General features: G+C 48.6%; 2 protein-coding genes across 2 annotated transcripts in view; one reads left to right on the plus strand and one right to left on the minus strand.

The window, feature by feature from the left end:
• The first annotated feature begins 1,953 nt into the window (after positions 1-1,953).
• LOC8036683 (fatty acid synthase-like) overlaps positions 1,954-25,790 on the plus strand; it is a 157,598-nt gene continuing 133,761 nt past the window's right edge. Inside the window, 3 exon segments of the mRNA XM_042294718.1 lie at positions 1,954-2,087; positions 24,845-25,171; positions 25,512-25,712. Of these exon segments, the coding sequence (XP_042150652.1) occupies positions 1,955-2,087; positions 24,845-25,171; positions 25,512-25,712 (661 nt within the window). The 5' untranslated portion in view covers position 1,954.
• Positions 20,423-22,988, minus strand: LOC121833034. The gene is made up of 3 exons (XM_042286095.1): positions 22,576-22,988; positions 21,897-22,012; positions 20,423-21,583 (listed from the first exon to the last, which is right to left on the minus strand). Exons 1-3 carry the CDS (start codon positions 22,899-22,901, stop codon positions 20,469-20,471), a joined length of 1,557 nt encoding a protein of 518 aa, XP_042142029.1. The 5' UTR covers positions 22,902-22,988; the 3' UTR covers positions 20,423-20,468.

Here is a 25,790-nt window from a genome sequence, read left to right on the forward strand (position 1 = left end):
CGTCAAAATGGTAAAAACAATATATCTTGAAGTATTAACACACCACCATGTGCCGTGATAACGTTGAGTTGCGTACGACATCGGAGGCACTGACTTGATCAAACGACGTTTTAGCGAACGAAGCCCCGCCTATGATGTTTCATCGAACGACACACTTTAGTGAATGTAGGCGTTTATATGAGCGAACGGTGAGTTAGCGATGCCGTTCTAGTGACACCAATTTATTTAATCGCTTCGAAACTCCGTTTAGGGAAAATAGCGACCTGCTTCCTCCATCTCAAACCGAAATCGACTTCATTGCGTGTTTTAAGTTTCTCTGAAAGCTATACAAGGAAGGAGATAACTTGAAACCTTGCCCCTTCGCTCCCTGGAGAGGAAATAAAGTAATATTATTATTATTATTATTATTATTATTATTATTATTATTATTATTATTATTATTATTATTATTATTATTATTATTATTATTATTATTATTATTATTATTATTATTATTATTATTATTATTATTATTATTATAACTATGTGCGCATTTTCTGTTGCCCGTATCTTGTCCTGGTGGTGGCACTGTTCTGTTATAAACACAATATAAAATATAATTAAAAATAAATTATAATTACAATCGTAAAGCAATGTAACATCGCGTATATGATACAGTTTCCACTCCATAAATTGTACTCAAATTTTGCAGGCAGCAAAACTAAAAAGTTCCGAAAAAATAACAAAAAAAAAAAACAACTCATTTTTTTTTCTGACTAACAAAAGAAAAAATAAAACGAGGAAGCTCAAAGCCTTTCTCTCGTCGTCGCGAAGGTTAGGTGCATATGCACTCGAATCATGCATTTCTTCATGCGGCCGACGTCTTCTTGGCCCGTCGGCGTCAGCACCGGCTCTGAGTGCAAGAACTTCAATAAGCGAGTTTCGGCATTTTTTGTGTGATATGGTAAACAGTGGAAGCTGTGGCCTCGGTGAACCGATTGGAGCGTGGGGAAAGGCACGTGAGGACTCAACACCGATGTGGACATCGCAATGACACCAATAAAGCACATTTATCGAACTCGTTTTTGAGTGTATCCTTAAAAGCTTTACTTCTAATATATTTTGACACATTTGGGGAAAATAAAGACAGTATCTTTAAAGTAATTGTACTTGTACCTAGGTACATATTTAAGCAAGTACCTAGGTGCGTGCCCAAGTACCTTTTCGTATGAGCAACTTTAACTGTATCTTAGGTACGTTTTTTGAGTAACTTTCACAACCCTGCTTGCGACATAATTATTCTGAGCCCACGGCGAACTACTGATACGTATAAAATCAAATCTAAGCAGACTGTAATTGTTTTGGGGCTAGCCAGTAGATAGCGCCAGTGTGTCAAGGCTGAATCGCAATTAAGCAATTCAGCGAGCGACGAGACGAGCGACAGCGACGGCGGCGAGAGTCAGCGACGAGCGACGGAGATTTCTCACTATCGCTGGTCGCATTGCTCGGTTTTCGATTCCTAGAAAACGTCGCTCATCGCCTTCGTCGCTTGCTCCCGTCGCTTTGCTGCGGTTTACCTCGTCGCGCGACTGATCGAGCGACAGCGAAGCGGGTCGCCGTCGCTTCTCTCGTCGCTCGCCAAATCGCTTACATGCGGCTTCTACTTTAAGCTGTTAAGCTACTGTGTGAAGCGGCCTGCTTCCGTCACGCTGGGCACGACACGCAAGTTCGCCTACCCTTTTCGCACCTCTGGCGTTTGCTTACCTTCTACATGCGCCAACGTGCTTTTCTTTCCCCCGATGTCGAGCAATAAAAGTGCGCACTCGCCTGCCTCGTCATCGCGCGCGTCGCGCTCTCGATGTCCGTTCGCGTGTCCCTTCTTGCCTTCCGATGTGCCAGGGACGCAGTGTTTTGGGCCACTTGCTCTCCGTATATGGTCTGCTCACCGGCGGGTCTTTCCTTTTTGCAGAACAAAATGGCGGACGAAGACGTGGTGATCACGGGCTTCTCGGCCTACTTTCCCCAGGCCAACCACCTGGCCGAGTTTCGGAAGAAGCTCTACGATGGCGTCGACATGGTCACCGACGACGAGGCACGTTGGCCCAAAGGTACGTCGCGCCGAACAAACCGCCTGTGCTCTGGGCTTACCTCCCAACTGTGTCTTCATGGCCAAACTGCTTGACGGCCCACGGAGCTACTGCGAGGCCGCAACGGCAGGATAGCGCCAATGCATAACTCCGTGAAAGCTCCCCGTACTTTTTGTAAGAAAAACAAAATGCTACACAATATACGAGGGCGATTGACAAATTATCCGCCTCCTGGCTAGAGAATTTATTTGAACACAAGCCTCTCGTGGATTATCGTAGCCTCAGCTGATTTGCAAATGTAACATCCACTGTGACTCGTCTGTCCGACAGAATCATGAACGCTCAACGTAGGCATCAGTCCTGAACGCGAACGGCGTTCATTGTAGCTGACATTGTGCGTCCTTCCTTCCGTATTCATTCAAACATTTCTTTAGCAGCTTAATCCTTTTTTTTGACGATTTGCACAAAGTCTTAGATACGTATTCGCACCAGAGTCACCCTCAAACGAAAAGAAACAGTGGCTTGTGCAGGCCTTGTGCTCTCTTGCCAATCGCAAGTGAGCGCCTGTTCGCAACCTTCAGCGATGGTGGTTTCCCGGTGTCAGAATCGCGCTTCCTATCTCCTGGATGACCGGCATCTGAATAAAGCTGATTGCCTACACCTTCCCGACATTAAAAAAGAAAGGCTGTGACTTACGCGTCAAAGACCCAGCCTCTTACTGGTGTTCTACGACGATCACCTGGATCAGGGGTCTCCAAACTTTTTTTGCTAAGGGGCAGGATTCGGGATCTGTCAGTCTCCAGGGCCAGAAAATAAATGAGGAAATTCTAAAAAGATGAACCTAGATAATCATATAATTACAAATATTTAAATTTAGAGAAATTTAAAAAAAAATGTCTTAGATGAATATTCTTTATTTTGAAGTTCGATATTAAGCTAATTATGACATTGCGCAATAATTGGGACACATGAAACTCACTAAGCATAAAACAAAGCGCAATGAAACCGGCATACTGTCACAGAGCGATATAATGGGAACGGTTGAACTGATGCTAACAATAATCGATAGTTACGACACAGGACACTAAGCACAATATACTTAGAACTCGAAGGAATGTTCACATACGTATACTCAGATATAAGACGGGGACTAAGAATGGGGTTGCTGGCGATGACAATATCCAATTCTTAATACTGCGGAAGAATCCGCGTTTCGATAGGCAGTTTGCTCTCGTGGTGTGCGCGCTTGGTGCGCGCCGCGGCGCCGTTTCCTGAAGAGCGTTTCTTTCTGCCCCGGTAGCAGTGGGCTTGCTAGAAGTGTGCTGCGGGCTTGGCTTCACTGGATGGGCCATTGGAAAGCCATGGGCCGGTCAGGGGGCCTCCGCCGGCCGGGGTTTGGGAAACCCTGATCCAGATGACAGCCATTTTGATAGGCGCCAGTGTGGGCGTAACACATTCGAACCTGCACAGACTGGACAGAGAGCAACCTCCTACGGAAAGACAGTGCGGCCAACAAAACTTTAAACTGGCGTGCGGATAACTTTTCTATCATCCTCGCGCAATTTGTAGCTGTTTCAAGTTGAACAAGAGGTTACTTGACACTGATACGCAACCAAATTAACTAAAGGCGTCAAATCTATTCACTAGGTGCCCTGAATTCTGCGCGAGATTGCGTATTACAATCAGTGTGAAGCTTATTTGAATTGTTTGGTACAATGCTGGTACGTTGTATGTTAATGATTGTTTAAAATCATTAGTTGGACGACGCTTCCCCGTTCGGAATGGTTTCGGTGCCGGTGCAAGGCCTGTAATAAAAAAGTCTTTAAGTAAACGTAATGAGCTCGTATCAGTATCGCTCTTTCCGGTTTATAGTCCTCACCTGGCGCATATTTGTATGTTTCACAAGTAAAAACAAAGTGACCTAAAGCGCACCTTGAAATAATATCACTTTTATGAAACACAAAGAGGCTTATCATACGAAATTAACATTCACAAAATTTGTCAGGTGTCGTCGTAATCAACGATGTTCAAAATCCATTCTATAGTCTGCACCCGAAGGTAGTCGGCACCGGTTAAAAAGTTCCAATTTTAAGCACGTATAGTCCACGCTCACTGTATTCATTATTTATTATGATATGATGGAATTTCTGTACTTTTATTTGTAACTCGTAATTTTAGAGTACGTTCAGTTACCGGCAGTTGTTCAAATTCTGTTGACGAATGGGCAAATCTGTGTATACATTTCTATTCATCATCGATGTCACAACTTGTCACCAGCTGAAACATTCTCGTGATCAGATAACTCAAATCTTTTTATCGTGTTGTTCGGATAAATCGAACCTGAGCCCATATTTTTTCCGCGTTTGCAAAGGAGCTGTCATTGAAAAATTAAAGCTTCTGTCCTGTCGTCGGTAAATAAAGAAAGAAACAAGTTGTAACATACTTTAGTTATTTTTGTAAAAGAGTAGAAAGCTGATTATACAAAGAATGTAAGTGCGCACATGAGCTGCTGTAAATTGAACGTTACATAAACCCTGAGACTGCAAATTAAGAATTAAAAAGACACATACATTGAAAGGTTTCCAGACTGTTCGGTGTATGCGTAGTTTTTTTCTTTACCTACAGTCTCATGGTTTATGTGCGTTGCTTAGACAAACCTGTAAAAACGTATCAGAATTTGTGGGTGCTCAGAATATACTTTCTCCGCGTGTCTTTGAGTGATATAAGCGACTACTTGTTATAAATATTGTGTAGATTTGATTGCGAAAATACGGCAATACATTCACTTTAGTTATGCACAGTTCGGAAGCGTGCCAGAACTACTTGATAGATGGAGCCAATGTGACATGTAGTGCTGTGCCTGATGGATGGATGGATATTAATATCTATAACCTTTGTAATGGGCGGCAGCTTGCGCCACCTAGCCTATGTCTAAAATGACAAACATACGATTCCTACCGCCCTTCTAAGCAATTTTTGTTTCCTAACTATTGCCACGCGCGTCGCCGAGCGAGAGCGTGCGGGGCCGAATGGTCACCGTGCTTGACTGTCGCGCGGTAGGTCTAAGTTCGATTCCAGTCCGCTGAATGTCCTTTTATTTATTCTTTAAACTTGGCGTTCTCGTATGTTCGAGAACATTCTCGTCTGATTGAGTTCTGAATGATCTACGCGCCGAAAGTTCTACGCCAAATGTCCCAAAAACGCACAAGAGTACATAAGGTACACCGCATGGCGAGCGGAGTCAGTCTTCCTTCAGTGTTTGATCCTGCTCTTTCGCCGCGATCGACGCTTGCGACGCTAGCATTTTTCTATTTCGTTCTTGGGCACAAGTTCGCCCCATTAAACGTATAGCTTGCTTCAGTTTTCGTCGCCTCATCACTTGTAATTCGTGACATACTAGTGGAGGTTCGGGGTACCAAATTCTATGCCAGTGTCCCGGAAAGCTGATCCCTGTCGACGAGCCCGAAACCCCTGCCAGCCGCCGCGTCCAAGGACAGAAGCCTGAGTTTGGGACTTTTACCCGAGAACTCGAACACCAAGACGACGACGACGTCCCAGCAGAACCTGGCACCCCCTTCCGTCGTCTACCTGCCCGTCGCTCCTCGGACACCGGCTCCGTTCCACGGCAAAAGCCACAAAGACATCGACGACTGGGTTCAACAGTACGAACAAGTGGCCCGCCATAACGGGTGGGCACCGGAGCAGTGTCTTCAGAATGTTTACTTCGCCTTGAAAGCAACCGCGCGGAGCTGGTTTGAGAAAAACGAAGCATCGATCACCTCCTTGGAGCAACTCAAGGTTGAGTTACGAAGAACATTCACAATCCAACAACGAAGAGAAGGCGCCGAAGACCGTCTCCAAGCGAGTGTTTAAGGCCCTAAAGAGAGCGTTGTTAGCTTCGGCGAAGATGTTCTTCGATTCAGAAGCCGCGCGGATCCTGACGTCCCTGAAGCAAAGAAGCTGAAGGTTATAATGCGAAGCGTAAAAGAAACTACCTTCGGAGGCCTTGTGCGGAACCCGCCAACGACCATCGAGGGTTTCATCACGAAGCTATACGACCATCGAGCGAGCTCTGCAAGCCCGAACCAGGTACTACCAGAGGCTACCCGGCGTCAACGCGGTTCCGGAGTCCCCTTGCGGCCTTCCCCACGGCATCCAGGGCATTCGTGACCTTATTCGCGACGTCGTACGGGAGAAGCTGAAAAAGCTTCGGTCGACTGCTGAGCGCTCGGCCTCAATCTTCATTGCCGAGGTTGTCTGGGACGAGGTTCAGCGAGCGTTCCTGTCGTTCCCCCCTTAAGTGTGACCGCAGCCGATGATTCGACTCTGACCTACACCGTGATCGCCCGACTACCGCCGCCAGCTGCTCAACATTACACGGTGGCGCTACAGTGAGACTCACTTACGCAGGCGCAACCCCGGCGTAACGACGAAGAACATCCGTACGACCGTAAGACCAACCGGCGCCAAGTAAAACCGACGTATGGAGGAGAAGAGCGGATTGACGACCCAATTTCTTTCCCTGCGGTGAAGCCGCAGTGAGAGCAGATGGGTCGTGAAAGATGGACTTACCGTCGATGCTCCCACCGACAACTGGGGCTGCGTGTGTACCACCCGAACGACCCGCGCCCGAGGTACGCCGAACGCCCTCGCGACATCAAGAAGTACCTCCAACGCTCGCCCTCCTCAGCGCCGTCTCCCCGTCGTGAATCCTGCTCCCCATCGCCACGCGTTAAGCGTCCCCAGCACAACGACCCCCAGAAAGAGCCTGTCTCAACTGCGTCGCCGGGAAAGCTAAATGCGGCAACGCCTGGAGGTGAGGTTGCCGAAAATAATCGAAGTAAAGACCCTCCAAGAACGCCAGAGCGCTCCCACTCAACGACGCCCCTGCAACGCTGCCCAACAACCTAAATGTTGTTATCGACGGTAACGACGCATCGGCGCTCGTGGACACCAGAACAGACTACTCAGTCTTGAGTAGAAGGCTCTCTTGCCATCTTCGAAAAGTCACGACGCAGTGGAAGGGACCTGAAATACGAACCGCCGGAGGGCACCCGATTACACCAGACGCGAGATGCACTTCTCGCGTCAGGATCCGCGGTGAGACGTGCCCTGGGAAGTTCGTCCTTCTACAAGACTGTGCGAGGGCCGTTATCTTCGGAATGGACTTTCTTTGTGAGTATGGAGCCGTCATCGCCCTCGGGGCAAACCAGTTGACGCTGCAAAAGCGTCTTCTGCTGCCGGTGGAGACCAGCACAAAGTCAACTGCGATCCGAGTTATTGCCGACCATGTGACGCTGCCGCCGCAGACGAGTGTTTTCATAACCGTCATAACCGACGCAGCCATGCATGGTGAAGCTCTTCTGGGAGTCAGCGTCCAACCGCTCCTTGAAAAAGGAATTGGCGAATCGCCAGGCGTAACGAATATCCAAGGGGGACGTACAACTGTTCTCGTGACAAACTTTCGAGAGGAGCTGCAGCACGTAACGAAGTGTACCACCGTGGGTCACGTCGAAGAGCTTCAGGCGCCAGCCGTGGTCACCGCAATATCCAAGAAAACCTCGTCATCACAGCAGAACAATACGTCGCCGCCGCACTTAGACATCGATCCTGAGCTCCCAGCTCCAAAGCGCCGGCAACTGGTTGATCTCCTCACTGAATACAGTGACTGTTTTGCCATGTCGTTGAAAGTTCGTCAAACACCAATGGCGAAACATTGGATTCTTATCGACGACGATGCGCCCCCTGTCCACCAGTCGCCGTACCGAGTTTCCTTAAGAGAAAGGAAAGTGAATCAAGGTCAAGTCCGTGAAATGCTCAACGACGACATCATTCAAACCTCAAGAAGTGCGTGGACGTCTTCAGTTGTCCTTGTAAAGAAGAAGGACGGAACCCTGAGGTTCTACGCGGACTATTGTCGAACGAACGTTGTGACTAAGAAGAACGTCTATCCACTTCCCCGCATCGACGATACGTTACACCGACTGCGCCATTCCCGATACTTATCGTTGATGGACCTGAAGAGTGGCTACTGGCAGATTGATGTCGACGAACGCGACCGGAAGACATTGCCTTCGTCACTCCAGATGGTTTGTACGAGTTCAATGTGACGCCGTTCGGACTTTGTACAGCACCAACCACCTTCCAGCGAGTCATGGACGCCGTGCTGGCTGGTCTGAAATGACAGAGCTGCCTCGTCTACCTGAACGATGTCGTGGTTTTTTCACGGTATTTAGACAAACACCTCAGGCGACTTCGAGCCGTGCTTCAAGCCATCGAGGCCGCCGGTCTGTCGTTCAAGCCAACAAAGTGTTTTGGATAATCGTCGGAACCGATTATATCAAACGGTGCGCCGAGACGAAGGCCCTTCTTTCGGGTACGGCTGTTCAATTCGCCAAGTTTTTCATCAAGTTCATTGTCCTCCGGCACGGCGCCCCCGAAGTCCTCATTACAGACAGTGGATTATCGTTCATGGCTCAGCTGACAGAAGAAATTTTTTGTTTCGGTAGCACCAGCCACCTTCGAATTACTGTGTGCCATCCGCAGAGAAATGGACTAATGGAAAGGCTAAACAAAATTATCGCCGACATGATCTCCATGTATGTTGACGTAGAGCACGAGACGTGGGACGAGGTGTTACCCTACGTGGCGTTTGCTTACAACAGGGCGCTGCAAGAGACCACAGAAATAATACCGTTTCACCTGGTGCATGGCCGAAACGTAACGACCATGCTCGACGCGATGCTACCCCACGAACGAGCTGACGATGGGAGCTAAAACGCCCAGGTTGTTGCTCAACGAGCTGAAGAAGTTCGCCAGCTCACCCGACTCCGGATTCAAGATTTACAACGTGCCGACACTACACGGTACAACCTTCGTCGGTTCGATGTTCGCTTCAAAACCGGAGACCATGTGTGGGTCTGGACCCCGATGCGACGACGCGGTCTAAGCGAGAAATTACTTAAGCCCTTCTTGAGACCCTACAAAGTGCTTCGTCGACTAGGGGATCTGAACTATAAGGGGATGCCCAACGGAACACAGAATTTATGGCACCGCCGTTCACGACCGGAAGTCGTCTACGTCGTGCGCCACAAGCAGTGCTACGATGGACAGGACTGTGAACTTCGTTTTTGTACTACGCTCTATAGGACTGTGTTTTACAATCCTCCCTTGTTTGCCATTATTTTGGTTTGTTTTCTGAATAATTTCCCGGCAAGTTGCATCAACTCGATGCTCTTTTTAAAGGGGGGAGTAATGCCACGCGCGTCGCCGGGCCAGCTCGTGCGTGGCCGAAAGGTTACCGCGCGTGACTGTCGCGCGGAAGGTCTAGGTTCGATTCCCAGTCAGCGGAATGTCCTTTTATTTATTCTTTCAAGTTGGCGTACCCGTAAGTTCGAGAACAATCCCGTCTGATCGAGTTTCGAATGTTCCACGCGCCGAAGGTTCTACGCCGAATGTTCCAGAAACCCACGAGGGTACATAAGGATTCCGCATGGCGAGCGGAGTCAGTCTTGCTCCAGCTTTTGATACTGCAGTTTCGCCGCCATCAACTCTTGCGACGCTAGCCTTTTTATAATTCTGTTTTTGGGCACAAGTTCCTTCACTAAATGTTTAGTTTGCTTCAGCATTGTCGCCTCATCGCTTGTCATTCGTGACAATATGAGCAGGCAGTGTGGGATATCACCAGGTTGACCTTTGCGGGATCTGGTCGAAACACTGAAAAACATCACTCCCCGCCTTTCCCCCCCCCCCCCCCCCCCCCCCCCCCACGAGGGAGTCGCCAGTTTTCCTCTGGTCATACCTTGTCGACGTTACCCCTGCGCCGGACCCACTGGGGAACGGGGTTTAGACTTCGGACCGGAGCCGTGGACGTCACATCTCCTGGCCCGTAAGCGATGTGATGTGACGTCCAGAAAAACGCGCCAACCAGAGTGCCGAAACTTTCAACTTTACTCTTTCCCTCCAGTGGTGAAGGGGAGGAAGGAAAAGAAGCAGGCTGCCGTCGTTTGACTGCTGACCTGCTGACACCCTCTGCAAGCTTCGTCGAATACGCGTCCATCTCTTGGGGTCAAGCGCGAGCTGCGGCGATTTGGGGGCTCCGAAGAACAGAAGGCTGAGGTCTCGTCAAGTTGGGCGACGTCGCTGGTGACGCCTTTGGTGGACGCGGTGAAGGACGGGGACAACGGGAACGCACAAACGGGAGGAGACGTTAATTATGGCTCATGCGCGCTCATATTTCAGCTGTTAATCCGCGTTAATCGGATACGCGACGGCACGAATATTGTCGCCGCCCGTTCCATCGGTTGTTTTGCCTTTTGCGGGCCACGAGGTTGTTCGGAATGTGCCCCGATAGAAGTGACCTTGTGCGACGCGCGTGATGAGCATCCCCGTACCAGCACCTCGTTTGGGGCGGGATAAGTTCCTAAATGAGGAGATGGTATCTTTGAAAGCAGGATAGGCCCCTTTTAAAAGTCCACGATGCAACACTGGTTGCGTTTACATGGATGCGGCAGTAGCGCATCGGATCGAGCTAGCGCGCAGAATTCGATCCGCTAGCCTAATTACTACTGCCGCATCCACGCAAGCGCCTCAATTCGGTATCCAATCGCATCGAACCGAGTCCGATCCAATTGAGATTCTAAAGCCGAATCGACATCTTCATGTAGACTAGCGATTTGAATCGGCAGGACCTGCGTGAAGCAAGTCCTGCCGACTCCGATTTCGCGACCTTCCCTGGGCAGGGCAGGTGGCAACACAAAGCAGTAGAAGGAGATTAGCTGCTTTGTCCAACTCCTATGACCTCGTCTTCTGATAAGCCTCCAAACCTTCTTTTGTGTCTTCGTGTTGCTGTGAGCGAGTGCGAAGGCCGCTTCTAGCAAATCAGTGGGGTGGCGCGAAACACGTGACCGCTCTCCGTAGGACAAGGACGCTTGGACGAAAATTTTTCACGTGACTCGCTCTGACGCGCTGATGGGCTACTGGGGCCGTAGTCTTTTCCAAGTTATGGTGAGTTGTAGGGGCCACCTAGGTCCGGTTTACAAAAAGGGGGGCGCCCGTCAGTGTATTCCTGTTTTTGGTGCATTTCAGTCGCGGCCGTGATTTTTCGTCGTGACCGGCCGGAATAAATCTATGCCAAATTTTCGGAAATGGTCGTTTATTTCGTCGGAGTCCATGGAATTATTGTGCTGTATTTGTTGAACGCGTTTCGACAAAGAGGTGCTCATCGGCGGCCGCGAGACTTCCGTTGAATGTGATCGACCTCCTTCAACCTCGGCATTGTGTTTGCGTTGTTTTGTGCTGCCCAAATCCACCACTTTCCGAGTTTCCGGTTCGAGGGTAACCCGAGGCACATGTTGCCAGGCCGGATTAGTGGCGTAGGAAAACAAAGTCTCCATCTTGCGCTAGTCTGAGGCTCCCGGCACCATCCCGACGTCGTTCGATACGATGCCGACGCACTGTGTCGCGTTTGGGTGTCGAAACTGGCATCGGAAGGGGGAGGGGAAGAGCTTCTTTTGCTTTCCCTCTGCGAAATTCGACCCAAATCGAAGAGCGGCGTGGGTAAACGCGGTGAAGCGGGCTCACCCGACAGACCCGAGGAAGGCTTGGGAGCCGAGCCAGCAGTCCCGATTATGTGGGGCGCACTTCGTCACTGGTAAGTCGCTTCAATCGCAGCTGAGAAAAACAAACACAAAGCGTTGGGTAGTTGCATGATCGTTACATTGCCGCTCTATCAAACAGGAAAACCGTCGCTGGATAGGCACCACCCGGACCATGTGCCGACTATCTTTGCTCACCGGAAACAGCAGCCATCTCTTGATCGCTACGAGCGATGGAAACATCGCGGGTCCACTGAAGGTACGAAGTGACGATGGTCATAAAGGCGCGTTCACGCTGTGGAATTTTACTCGCGTTTTGAATTCGCCGTCTGAACAAGACAAGAAAAAAGACGTGCGTCTCGTAAAAAGGATGCGCGCGTTCATCGCTTCTGGAGCGACCTTTTCTAATGCCAGTTCTTGGAAATGTATGCCCGCCGACGTTTTTGTTGTGTTTGCGCTTATTAACTCCTCTGCCTGACGACGGTTGATCGGTATTGACTGGACTTTATAATCGTGCGCATATGGAAGCGCGAAATCTGCCTATATAACAGTCAGTGCACCAACTAGCCATTTTACATGACGAACTCATCTAATCGCGAGCTAGTAGTATTAAACAGCATCTTCTGGTTTGTGTGTGTCCTTGCTCGTCAACCTCAAACAAGCATAACCTTGCGCGTTTCATTTTCCAGTAAGTCCAAGTGGCCTGTACCAAACTGAGAATGTGGGCAAATCACCATAATCACACTCTAGCTTTACTTGTTTCGCCTCTGATATTGTATGTCATCTTCAAACAACGAACCAGTACGAAGTGCTGGTTCTGCGTGCGTGCAGCAGGGAGCATCACAGCCAGCAGCCCAGCCTTCTGCAGCAGCAGTACCCTCCTTGGCCCTTGCTAAGGAGCTCCCAGTTGCCGACCCCCTTCCAGAAGGTTCCGGCGGTAACCCATTCCCGTGCTCAATCTCAACGGGTATTTCGAACGTAGAGCCACTGCCCGAAGGTAAGGATCGACTACTAACTCAGTCATTGCTACTAAATTATTATTATTAGATGCGGGGCTTATTCCCTTGCCTTGTTTTCTTGAGATAGTGTTCGCAGGACCCAGTGAAAGAATGTTAGGTGACACACCATCCTGAGATGATGCCGACAGAGCACCAGACCATGCGGAGGACACAAATCTAGCCACATTCTACTTCTACAATTTTTTTTAGGAACAGATATAATTTTATACCTGTTTTCACATCAAGAACCGTAGTAAAAAAAGTTCGCCGCCTTGTGGAGCATTACTGATTTCCACCTTTATGTAGAGAATTAAGATATATGTAGGTGCATTCTAGATTAGATTTATGTTATCTTATCAAGACGTACACATTCCAAACTCCAAAAAGCGTTGCTTTTTTCTCTGATAACTAAATCTTGTAAGAACTACTTTGCCCTGCGTATGAACAATGCGCAAGACTCGCTTTTCTCTTGAGGTGAAAACAGATGTAGGTGCGACACACTTAAAAAGAGAAACGATTTAGACATTGCATGAGTGAAGTAAACATTCAAGAATGCTAGCACTAATCATTTCACATCCCTGAAGTAGAAAAGTAAAATAATTGCCTCTCTAAAATGCTATGCACCAATAGTGCAGACGGGCACGAGCAAACACGTAGGCAAGAATGTTTCCCTTCCAAGTGCTGTCATGTTGTCGTTGCACCAAATAGCTCGTCTCTTCGAGGACGTGTTGGTACACCATCGGGACATGCGTCTAGACCGCTGCAACCACGGTAGCACTCCACATGCACAATGAATTTTCACTCAGTCTGCCATGCCGCGCCAACGTTGATCTCTGGCAAAGTGCTTGCCAGCGGGTCGCGGCCGCCGGGCATACACGTGACAGCTCTCTTCTTGAAACGTGATTGGTCGCTTCTTTCAGTCGCTCGAGACGCAGCATAGAAGTTTGACCCGATCCTACTTGCTCCGTTAGAAACGACCGGGTGCTTGGTGCTCCGTTGCTATGACAACTCGTCGTTGCAACATTGTTGGAGTTTGTAAATGTTCTGGCTGCCCCAAATGCAGGTGCGTGAACGGGCCTTTTTTCATCTACGCTCATTGGTTCAAGAAACCTGCATGTGACCACGACTTCAGTTTTTGTCTTTTGACTTGTCAGCTGGCCCATTGCCTTTGTCTGATATGATTATAGCAAGTTGCTCTAATCATACTCCAGGGCCCGTTTGCTCAAAGCGCTAGCCGCGGCTAAAGTTAGCCGCAGTACCTAGGAGAGGGATTTTGAAATCCCGTGACTGGCTCGGTAGGAATGCGGGGAAACATGGTGGCACCCCAGTGAGTAAGCGCCACTCGCTTTGGAAATAATATATCGTTGTAGCTGCAATATCGGGCGTGTTAGTCAGCAACTAATGGTGCAGGAGGCTTTCAGTTTGCCTTACCTCACTTAAATTGCAAAGCATGAGCAATGACCTCGCCACATTATTTAGATAGTCTTTCGATTCTGGCCATTCCCTAGCCTAAATGAACGCGATAATTGTCGGCACGGCAACGTCTTTGGAAGGTGGATTGCCTTGTCTCAATCGGCCGGGTATTGATAGCATACAAAAGCAGACAGCACCTCAATAGACCTTTTTCTAAATTTCCCAAGCGCCGAGGTCCATGCTACGAGTGTAGTTACATGCATTGCACGTGCTGGCGTCTGCAGTAGTAATTGTTCTAAAGCAAAAAGTCGAAAACAAATTTTGCCTTGCACGCGCGTTCGTCAAAGCCTTATTATGATTATTTACTTGGAATCTATGGTCCGCGGGCAGGCCGCAGAATTACACTACCAGCGTTCTCGATGCTTGGGCAATTTAGAAAAAGGTCTATTGGAATGCTGTCTGCTTTTGTGTGCTATCAATACCCGGCCGATTGAGTCAAGGCAACCCACTTTCCAAAGACGCTACCATCTCGACAATTACCGCGTTCATTTAGGCTTAGGAAGGCCAAAATCAAGACCATCTAAAAAAATGCGGCGAGGTCATTGCTCATGCTTTGCGATTTAAGTGAGGTAAGGCAAAGCAAAAGCCTCCTGCACCATTCGTTGCTGACTAACGCGCCTGATATTGCAGCTTCAACAACATATTTGTTCCAAAGCGAGCAGCGCTCACTCACCGGGGCACCGTCATGTTTCCCCGCATCCCTACCGAGCCAGTCACGTGATTTAAAAATCCCTCTCCTAGTTACTGCGGCTAACTTTAGCCGCGGTTAGTGCTTCGAGCAAACAGGCCCAGCCTTGCTTGTTTTGTCACTAAAATTTTGTGTCCTTCTTGAACAACAATCCAGCCCCAAGGAGTGGTGCTGTCTCCACCTGTGTGCAGCAGGTAGCTGCACAGCTGGCAAGTGACGTCTCTTTGGAGATGCCTGAAGAGGCGGTGGAAGACCCATGCACTCAAGACTCCATAAAAGGTGTTAATTTAATTGTTTGGCTGGAGTGTTCAGACCTCGAGGTCTACAAAGGCACTGCAAAATAAATTAGGATTCCCAAAAAGATTGGATCATAGGCAGCTGTGCCATCACAACAAATATTGACTCATGGGACTATGAGCTGCTGCTACACACCAGCATGTGTACTAGGTGGTTGCTGTGATACCGTGAAGGAAATTAAGTATTTAGATTATTATAGCCCTTCATATACATTTTTGAACTAAGGAAATAGCTTAACTCTGCTTAGGACATCGGAAAGAAGTTTGCTTTCTTTATTTGTTAAATGCGATAACATTTCTTTCGACTACCCCCCTCCCCTTCCTGTTATCTCAGTAAAATTATGTAAGTCTTATAACAAAGAATGACTGTGTATGTGCAGGATTAATTAAAGAAGATACAGTATATGCACCAGTCTACACTAGCTCCCAATTATGAGCTTGATGCTGTACACCTGTGCAATCTGCTACTGGATGGTGTAGATGACAACGTTTCAGCTGCAGTACATAAGTCACGCAGCTGACATGGAGTGAATGCATGACGTATGTATGAGCCCCCTGCATTTCATCACGAAATTACGCGTTTGCAAGTTTGGTCTTAGGGAGCCACCATCTTGCCCAGTGGGGTGCGCTTGGGTGTGGCCATAATCAGATTATGACGCGTCCAAGCGCACCTCAACCGAGCAGGATGACAGTGCCCTGAAGCCGGACTTGCAAACATGCATAGAAGCTCTCCACAGGGGTACCAGTTAAAGCTACCCACTCCTGCTCATACTATTGTCAGTTAGTCATTGCGAGGGTAAGGTATAGTGTTGGCATGCTTTGCCCTCCATTTGGCACCAGCAAAAATTTAGTGTACTTTGAGCTTACAAGTAAATTCAGATGACACATTATGTGCAGAATAGGGCAACTTCACTCAGCATAAGATTCATGTATCTATCTGTGCTTCCTTTACAGAAATGGAGAAGGATGCCGCTGTCGGCCTAATCATGATGGCTGGGAATCCTGAGGTGTCCAAGCTGCGTGACCTGCAGATGGCCAAAATGCAGCAGGTCATTCTTGATCTGCAAGCAGACAAACAACGTCTCGAAAGGCAGGTTTGCCACCTGCAAGCCAGGCAGCTTAGTCTCAACACTATCCAGGAGCCTAAGAACTGTTTATATTATACTGGGCTGCCTGAGTTTTCAGTTTTTCAGAATTTGTTTAATTTTCTTGAGCTTCGGGCAGCCAAGATGACCTACTGGTTAGGTAACAGAAAGACAGCTGGTGAGACCAAAGACCGCACACGGGAAATGTCTCTGATTGACGAGTTTTTTATGGTCCTCGTGCGGTTAAGGACAGGGATGGCAGGCAAGGAACTGGCCCGCAACTTCAACATTTCTGAAGGGCAGGTAAGCAAGGTGTTTGTTACGTGGATCAAGTTTCTCCAGCGACAGTTAAGGGTACTGTTACAGTTTCCGACAGTTGCTGAGATTCAGCCCAACCTCCCTAATGCCTTCCACAAGTTTTCTAACACGAGGGCTGTCCTTGATGGAACTGAGGTACGTATCCAGAAGCCGTCGTCGTTGCTTTCTCAGAGGCAGACCTTCTCGCCCTACAAACACTACAACACCTACAAAGCGGTTGTTGGATGTACACCCGAAGGGTACATTTGCCATGTTTCACAACTGTGGGGTGGGACTGTGTCAGACAGAATGATAGTTGAGGAGAGTGGGCTCGTGGATCAGTTGGAGTCGGGCGATGCCATCATGGTAGACAAGGGATTCAAATTTAATAGCCTACCACCTGGAGTGCAAGTGCACATTCCGTGTTTCAGGCAGCCGAACGAACCTCAGATGCCGGAGGAAGATGTGGCACACACCCGGCGGGTGGCCAGTGCACGTGTAGTTATTGAACGCGCAATCGGAAGGATTAAGCAATTTCACTTCCTTGATCGACCCTTCCCCATCTCCATGATAGATATTGCAGATGAGGCGTTTCAGGTTTGTTGCTTTTTAAGCAACTTTCGTATGCCATTCAGCCGTGCTGAGTAGCAGCAGGACATATGTGTCGGCTTCAGTGGCAACCTTCAGCTTGATAAACATTTTAGAATAACTTCCTTTTTGTGGTTGAACTCCAGGGTTTTGTTTTTAAATGCAGCACGTCGGAGATGGTTTTGAGGTACTCTAAATGGACCACAGGGTTCCGGAAAAGTTCTCACTTTAGAGCCATCAGTGAGCAGCGAGAACTCATCCGCTCGCGACCACGTGCTGGCGGGCGCCGCGCAAACAATATGGTAAAAGTAGGAAAGTCTCATCCGGGTCCGGCCACACCCGTCCGGCCCTGTCCCCCTCCCCCTCCGGCTTCTGGCGGCTGTTCGCGGTAGCAGAGAGAGCCGACGCTTTTGTGGATCTAGGATAGATCGCGCCACTAAAATTCCGTATAGTAAAAGTTTTGTCGATGATACCAGATTTTTGACGCATTTATATGCATTTTGGAAGTACAACATTTATAGAAAAGTTACCTTTTATCGAGCAGGTATTCGCACAACTTGCTATCTTTCTACAAGACTCCCCATTGACGTCACGCCGCGTGTTTCTCATGGCCGCCGCTCGCGGTTGCAGGTCGGGGAATACGTATTCTAAGTTTTGCCTCGCTAGTACGTGGCGGAATCGCAACATTTCGACGAAAGGAGGTGTGTTTTCTGTCATTTGTGACAAGGTGAACAATATCAAAAGCAGAAGATGCCAATTCTTTCAACGTTAAAATCGTTGCACAGCTCCTTTAATATTAATGTAATAGAAGGTTGTTTCTCGTGCACCAACGACTTCGGTTTTGGAATAATACCCTGGAACAGTAACACAATGCATCTCGCCCCTCTTTTCACTATTTGTCTCGTGCCCTTAAAGGGATACTACAACGAAATTTCGGCGCTCATTTTTTGGTCTATATGTGTTCAAAAAAGCAGCATCACATCGAACATACCAATATCTTGTTAAAAAAGTCATGAAAAGAAATTTAAAACGAATTAAACGATTAACAAAGAGCACCTGGTGGATGTCGCTAACGCCTCGCTTGTAATGCCCGTCTAGGAACCTTGACAGCTAGTGACGGAGGTTGTCTCGTCTCCGGCCACTACGAGAGAAGAGGGGCACGGGGAACTCCCCTCTTCCCGAGAATGCCTTTTGTGTGTCGCAGAAGTCGCTATTGTCCCCCTACAAGATTATAGAAGATTAACCCGTCACTCAAAATTCGTACAAAAGCAGCCGCTTCGGTGGCTGGAACGACTAGGCCATCCTCTCGACGTCAGTCTCGCCGTAGCTTTGCTCGTCTTGAGACGACCTACGTCACGATTGCGTTGGATGTCACGTGTTCTCCGCTCGGCCTTCTCCGAGCGCTTGCCAGAGTGCGCCGTTTATAACGAAAAATACAGCCACCAGGCTCAAAATACAAACGTGCCATTGTCATTTACGGATATTGTGGATCATATTCAACCTATTTTTGAACACGACGGGAATATTTCAAATTTCGTTGAAGTATCCCTTTAACTCTCACTGGGGGACATCCCCTTTAGATGAGAGAAATTTTGCAGTACGACCGCTAGCATATGGTCTCTAACGTGCATCATGCAGTAGTAATAACACTAACGCATCCTGGTTTGATGCTCATAAAAATTAACGGGGGTGGTAATCGTACCTAGGATCCCTGGGCTTTGTGACTAGAGCTTTCGCTTTACATGCTTTGTGCTGTGACATGCTATGCTCCATTTCACAATAACTTGGCGAACTATGGAGGCTGCGGCCCCCATGATCCAATAAGAGCGTCGGAGCAAGTCACATGATAAGACTCCATGGTTGAGGCCTCCGAGGCGTCGTTTTTGGGGGCACCGAGATGTCGCCAAAGAGTAGTTCAATGTTTCATTTCTTTCTTTTTTGTGCTAACTGAACTTGAGTGATTCCATCTTTATTAAGAATAAATATAAAAAATTAATGAAAAAAAATATTGACAAATTTTAATGATATTTAAACCGAAAAAGTAATGCGACATTTGTATTCAGTTCGATTTTTTTTTTCTTCTTGTAGTGCCGTGGCCGTTGGTGATTGCAGCCGTGTAATCAGCCGCTTGCAGGGCAACTATGGTCGAAAACGGAACCAAAATAAATTACTGGTACCGCTTTAGTGGCACAACTCTCGGCCTGCAGACAACAGCCAGTTCCTTGGTGCAGTGACACACACGCTTCCGCTATGTGGTTTTATGTGCCTCGCTCCGACGCTCTTATTGGGTCGCGGAAGCTGTAAGCTCCACAGTTCGCCAAGTTACAATGAAACAGAGTAGCACACTTGGTCACCGTTCCCCCCTAGTGCCTGCCATGATTGTCCTTAATCACATTTGGCTGTGATCCGCAATTGGCATACGAGTTTAGATTAGATATATCAAAGTATTAGATGTCCTCATTTCATTATTTCATGTGTGTGGTCTTTGGTCTCAATGTCTAATGGGCTGTGCATTTTTTTGTATGATTATACATCTTGCCAGTGTGTTTTAGGAGTGCAACAATTATTATGACTATAGCTGCTTTTTACAGTGTCGATCTAAAACTCACTATCTTCCTTATGCAGTTCGGGCTATTGCTGCCTCATAGTTAGTGTGTTGAGTTCGGTCATATTGTGCATCAATTTTTACTTAAATCTGCTATGTGGGAAGTACATGAATAGATAACGTCAATTATCTGCTGTGCATCACTGTTCACATTTATGATTCTAGTAACTTTGTACAGCGTTATCTAGAACTTGCTCTTTGGCTTTAGGTTAGTATGCAGTTTGGGTGATTACTGCCTCGGAGTCTTTGTGTTCAGCTGGGTTATGTCCAGAGTTTCCTTATTTGAAAAACTCTCATGCACCAATCTTTGGTGTTTGAATATATTGCTTGGGAAGTACATGAGTAGCTAGTGTGAATTCTCTGTTGTGCATCAATAGCGAGATTAAAGTTTGAATAAGCCAACGAAGTTTTGGCTACTTCGGGTCTTTTTCCCTGCAAAGTCGATTGTAATGTTAATGACTTTGACACGCTACCTCAACAAATCATGTGTTAATACAAGTTGGAGCTAGAAAATCTTTTTTTTTTTTGTTTTTTACTCTGAACAGTTTAAGAAGGAATTAGCTCTGCTTGTTTATAGGCAAATGGTTTTCTATTTATTGTAATAAACTGTAAAAATGTAAACCACCACACCCTGTGTCCTGTTTTTCTGCAGTAAACACCATTCTCAAAGACACGGGAGTGGCTACAAAAGCACTTCCCCTGACAAGCATATTTATTTGGCTCTGAAAAGAGCCGTTGTGACTTGGAGAAGCCTCGGGCTTCATGCAGGCGCTCCTTCACTCCAGCCTACGCAGCTTCTTTTTCAGTCCGGGACCGTCCTCCACCACATAAAACCCTTTGCAGAACTTCTTGAAGGAGACGTACTGGCCGCGAGCTATCAGGGCTCTTCGACGCCTCACACGGCCCGTTACCACTTCTGGGAATAGGGCATGCTTGGCGAAGTAGATAAGCCCTGGCAGCAGTGCTCCATCAACGAACTTCTTGTCGAAGGCGATGGTCTCGACGTGCGTCGAATTGGCAACAGTCGTGTTGTTAGTCCAAAAAACAAAATCGCACCACTGGTGTCCGGTCACTGCCATCTGCCCTTGCACCTGGTAGAAGTAGGCGTGAGTCTTCTTCAGTCGTACCACGCCATCCACAACTTCGCAGCAGAACTTCTTGTCCTTGCATGCCTCCATTGGTGTTAGCCCAATCTTCGAAGCCGGACACTTCACCTCCAAAAGGCCCTCTTCGTTGTCCTTCCTCACGATGCGGTCGGGCGATGCTGCAATGAAGCTGCACTCTGGGTGAATGTGCAGCCCAGTCTCGCGGATCTCGACGGGAGTGTCGAATGCTGCCATGAGTGATGCATAGGCTGAGACTGCGGTACCCTCGTGCGTCCTCCCATAGCGCATGGCCTCACTTGAGGCATCTGGGCTCGGGTACAAAATACCCTTGACCAGGTACTCGGGCTTGACACACTTGATGACAGCAGAGAAGACTGATGCCGTAATCCTGCCCTGCCGCTCTTTGTGCCACCTTGGATTATTGGCTTGACCGATGGTGGACCGGGTCACTTGTTCCCTCTCTTCCTCCGTCAATGTTGGAAGGGACTCCATGTGTTTTGCAACAACGTCCCGGGCATTCTCACTCCACAAATCTTCATCATCTTGGATGAGGAGCACTGGTGCCGCTGGTCCAAGTTGCTGTACACCACTGTACAGAAGCCACTGGAGGCCCGGTGTAGACACACTGAGGGCATCTCGCAGTTGCTGAATCTCCTCAGCCGAAGCAACACCAACATTCTCACAAGGGTCAAAAGAGCGTCGTTTCTTCTGCTTCACCGGCCTGTTGATCAGGTACTTGTGGAACGTGATGTCTGCAAGTGGCACCAGGGGAGCAGGCTTCTTGGCTGCAAAGAGAAATTTTGTCAGTTCAGTTCTAAAATAAGCCACATCTAGGTTTTCCATCTTGTAATCATGTTAATAGCTTATCATCCAAGCTGCTTTATGTAGAAAATGTAGAGTTTCACTTTCATGAAAACGAACACAAAAAGCATTGGCTGTTTGGTTCCACATTTATCTAGCAATGGAGGTGAGCTTGGCTAAATAATTAAGACAGCTTGGACGTTGGTCTTATTCTCCAATATATTAGGTACGAAGTAATAACATATTTCTGAGCAAAAGATTCCTATGGAGCCTCTTTAAGGGCCGTAGTGTACACACCTTCAGCAGGCACAATCCAGGTGCAGGGTATGTCGGTGCAGCTCGTCGAGCAGGCGTTGCAGCTCTCTTCGGCATAGAGCAGCATTGCTGCAATATGTTGGCAGGACTGGCTTTTCCTGGAAAATCGAGGCAGTCAACCAAGACCAAATTAGCGGGATTATAGCTGCACGCGTAGCAGCTCTTGGTTGCCTTCGTTGTACACAGGCTGTCGGTGCATGATGGAGACATGCATCTTTTACACTACCTAAGCCAAGGAGCAAGCACTGCGAGCATGAGCGATAAACCACATGAGTTTGCTGCTATACTCTTTTTCACCTTGTGTTGTACCGCAGGAAAGGCTATACGCGCGAGCTCCTTGCTCTATGGCACATCTCGGCGGCACAAGCTCCCGTGCACCGAGGGCAACTGCCAACGCTATGAGCTCGCGCTTCTAGCCGTCGCTGCGGTACAACATAAGGTGAAACGGAGCATAGCACGATGGGGTTTGTCTTGGCCAATGTAACTCGCGTGTATTCGATGAAATGAGCCTGGGCGAACCGGGTATCGCTTCCCAGGTTTCAAGGAGTGACCGATCTCGCTGCTTACGCGTTGGGGATAGCGTGAGCGGAACGCAATTAGCCTTGCTTATAATAGGTTTGCGCATGACTTTTAACGCATGTAAAAGCAAAATATCGCTCACCCAGCAACACAGCTGCAAGTGCCGCCGATGACGCTCCCGGTGCCTCTGGCGAACCACGCCGAGACTGTGTACGGCGCCTTCTTCATTGACGGCAGGCAGACGCCCCGGACGAGACCGATCCGGGAATCGTCCGATGTGTTCCATCGGACGTTCCGGACGTAGCCTTCTTCTTTGAAGGCCCATCCCCGGTGAGCTTGTCGGAGCGAGTCCGTCTTGCGGTGAAGGTACCGCCACACTTCATCTTGCGAGAGGTTGGCGAACGGCGGAGCGTTCTCAGTCCAGCCGTCGGGTGGGAACGGGAACGGGATGCTGCCGTCCTCGGCCATCCTCAACAGTTGCCGAAAGGTAGCCGAGCTACGAATACTAGGCGGAAAAGTGGCGTGCAAGAACAGTGGACCTCGCAACGTGTACAATTCAAGCCTAATGGCGGGCGTGTTTTCATACGAAGAACGCCTCGAACCCAGTTTTCGCTAGTTCGGACGTCTCCCAACAGGTAGCGCCACTTCTGCGGAAAAAGGTGGATTGGACTACGCATCTTTCACGACAGAGACGTGCTCATCGGCGACCGCGAAACTTCCGCTGAATGTGAGCGACCGCCTTCATCCTCGACATTGTGTAACGAGACGAGGGCTACGGCACCGTAGCCCTCGTCTCTAATCTATTTGCACCCTTGTCGCGCCCAACGCTGGGTTTGCTCTCGTTTCCATTGAAGGCTCAAGGCTTGTGCCCAAAATATGACGGCTTCGGAGCGACTACCGGAGGACGCGGACTTTTGGGAAAAGGTCATTCTTACTAAAGCTAACTCTGAGTCAGCCTCGAAAAAAGGGAGTGAAGCGTACCGTCGAAGGAAGATGGCCGGCTGCCAAACACCTGCTCCGCACGCTTCGAGAAGACTTCGCCAACTGCAAAAGCTTCGAAAACTACAACATAAAATAAACTATACAAAAGGAGGGGGTTCCTAGACACAGCGTCACGCGTGTCTGGAAGGCACGTCATCCGCTGCGTTTCTCATAAAAGGGAATTATATTAAAACTGCAATTTTTATGGAGCTGAACGCAAAAGGATGACGATATCCGTATTAGATTACTAACTGTCACGTCAATATTGAGTTAGAGCTGGTGTAATACGAGGATCCAACAACCGAGGTAAATATATTTGTCGCTAGAAATCTGGCTTTTACTGGAACGTAACAACTTCGATCAAGACTTCGCCGTCTGAAAACCGCGCTAATTCTTTTTTTTTTTTAAGAGAAATTTTTGTAACAATGAAGTGGCTTGATCAAGCGCTGAGGCTTCTACCATATTTCATTAAATAAAACGCGTTTTCCAACTGACGGGTAAAAGAAATGTGACCTCCAACATTTAAAAAAGCTCCTTAAAAGAGAAAAGCGCTTTCTTTTTTGTGGGATTTACAAACGCGGTGTTTATTCTTTGCACCTCCTGGACCGTCTAGAACAGGTACGGTTCTGGGCGGAGCTTAGCTACTTTCGGAACACGAAGGAAACATAGCGAACATATCACACAGCGGACCACGTTCTGTTAACGTGTTGCTTTGCGTTCTCAAATCTCAAAGTGTTAGACAAACATGTGAAGCTTTTATTCGTGGGCACTCCTTCGCGGGCCGGCGCATCGGATTGCGCAGTGCGTGGAAAGGGCGATGTGTATTACGCAATAGCTCGCATTGGTCCATGCTCGCATTGGTCTATACTCACATTAGCCTATGATCGCACTGGGTTATGCTCACGTTAGTTTATTCTCTCATTTGGGTATATTCACATTTGGCTGTGCAAAAGAACTCATCACAACATTCAGACGGTTACTTTGCTATGCCTTTCGAAACGCACTAATTACCTACAGCTTGGATATTCAGAATATAAAAAAACACGATATAACCAATCAAGTAGTTGGCTTTGAGTAAGTGCCAAGAGAACGTTCGGGAACAGCTACGTGCAAATCTTGCTCTTTTCTGTTTCCCCTAAGTTTCCGAGCGTCGAGAGAAGCGAAGAAATGCTCGAACCCTCTTTGTATAACGATCTGTTCAATTGCCTTTACAGGGCCAACATCGGAGATTTTGTGTCCCTGGCATGTAGCCTCGGTGACGTAACCTGACATTGTGACGTCATGTGACTCTATAACGTAATGTGACAGTTATTCACAGAATCCTCACAGTATGCCTCTGCGCCCGCAAAAACAAAAGCGCGAAGAGGAATGTGCCGCATTTCGAAGTCTTTTAGAAAAGAGACAGCCATTTCTTTTTCTTCGTTTTGCAGGGCTGCTTGGCCTTCCCAAACGGTCGGGCAAGATCCGGGACCTGTCCCAGTTTGACGCGCAGTTCTTCGGCGTGCACCCGAAGCAGGCGCACGTGATGGATCCGCAGCTGCGCTTGTTCCTCGAGACGTCCCACGAGGCGATCGTGGATGCCGGCTACGACCCGGGCACGCTGCGGGGACGCAAGATCGGCGTCTTCATGGGCAGCGGCGAGCCCGAGACCAACGAGGCCTTCAACGTGGACACAAACAAGATCGACGGCTGCGCCCTGGTTGGTGGCTGCCGGGCCATGTTCTCCAACCACGTCTCCTACTCACTCGACTTCAACGGTGAGCGACTTCCTCGCGGAGTAGAACCACGGCGCAATCCCCGGCCCTCTCAGCCTATTTGAACGTCTCGCTATGTTTTGCTTTATTGGATGGATGCCGAGAGTGGGCTGCCATTCTCGCCAATAAAAGATCCGCAAGGTTGAAAAGCTTAACTTTCGGGGCCGTTCGTCAAACCATAGCCTCCTCTATAATACTATGGTCAAACACAAAGTTGGTGGCAAAGTCCCACCGGCGGGGTCCGTGAACTTTCGACTTCAACGAGTCTAGAGAGACTCGGTAGCGTTGCGGTCTCCGGCGTGGGAGGAGGCTTGACGGGCGGCGTGCCTGGATGATTTCCCAGGGCCGAGCTTCACTGTGGACTCGGCCTGTTCGTCGGCCATGACGGCGCTCAACCAGGCCATGCTGGCGCTGCGCTCGGGACAGTGCGAGGCGGCCCTGGTCGGTGGCTGCACGCTCACGCTCAAGCCCGCCACGGCACTACACTTCAACCGCCTCGGCACGCTGTCACCAGACGGCAAGTGCAAGACCTTCGACGCCGACGGTAAGACCACTTTCTGTCGGGACTTGATTTCGGAAACCCGTTTTTCCTTTTGCCGGTCTTTAGTGAGGGATGGGGTGA

The sequence above is a fragment of the Ixodes scapularis genome, unplaced genomic scaffold, assembly GCF_016920785.2.
Source record: "Ixodes scapularis isolate PalLabHiFi unplaced genomic scaffold, ASM1692078v2 PGA_scaffold6__148_contigs__length_123643588, whole genome shotgun sequence".
Taxonomy (NCBI): domain Eukaryota; kingdom Metazoa; phylum Arthropoda; class Arachnida; order Ixodida; family Ixodidae; genus Ixodes; species Ixodes scapularis.

Coding starts and splice junctions, on each gene's coding strand:
- LOC121833034 (XM_042286095.1), bottom strand. CDS start 22,901: ATGGCCGAGGACGGCAGCATCCCGTTCCCGTTCCCACCCGACGGCTGG. Junction 22,013..22,575: donor ACTTGCAGCTGTGTTGCTGG/GTGAGCGATATT, acceptor TCGATTTTCCAG/GAAAAGCCAGTCCTGCCAAC. Junction 21,584..21,896: donor CTGGATTGTGCCTGCTGAAG/GTGTGTACACTA, acceptor TTCTCTTTGCAG/CCAAGAAGCCTGCTCCCCTG.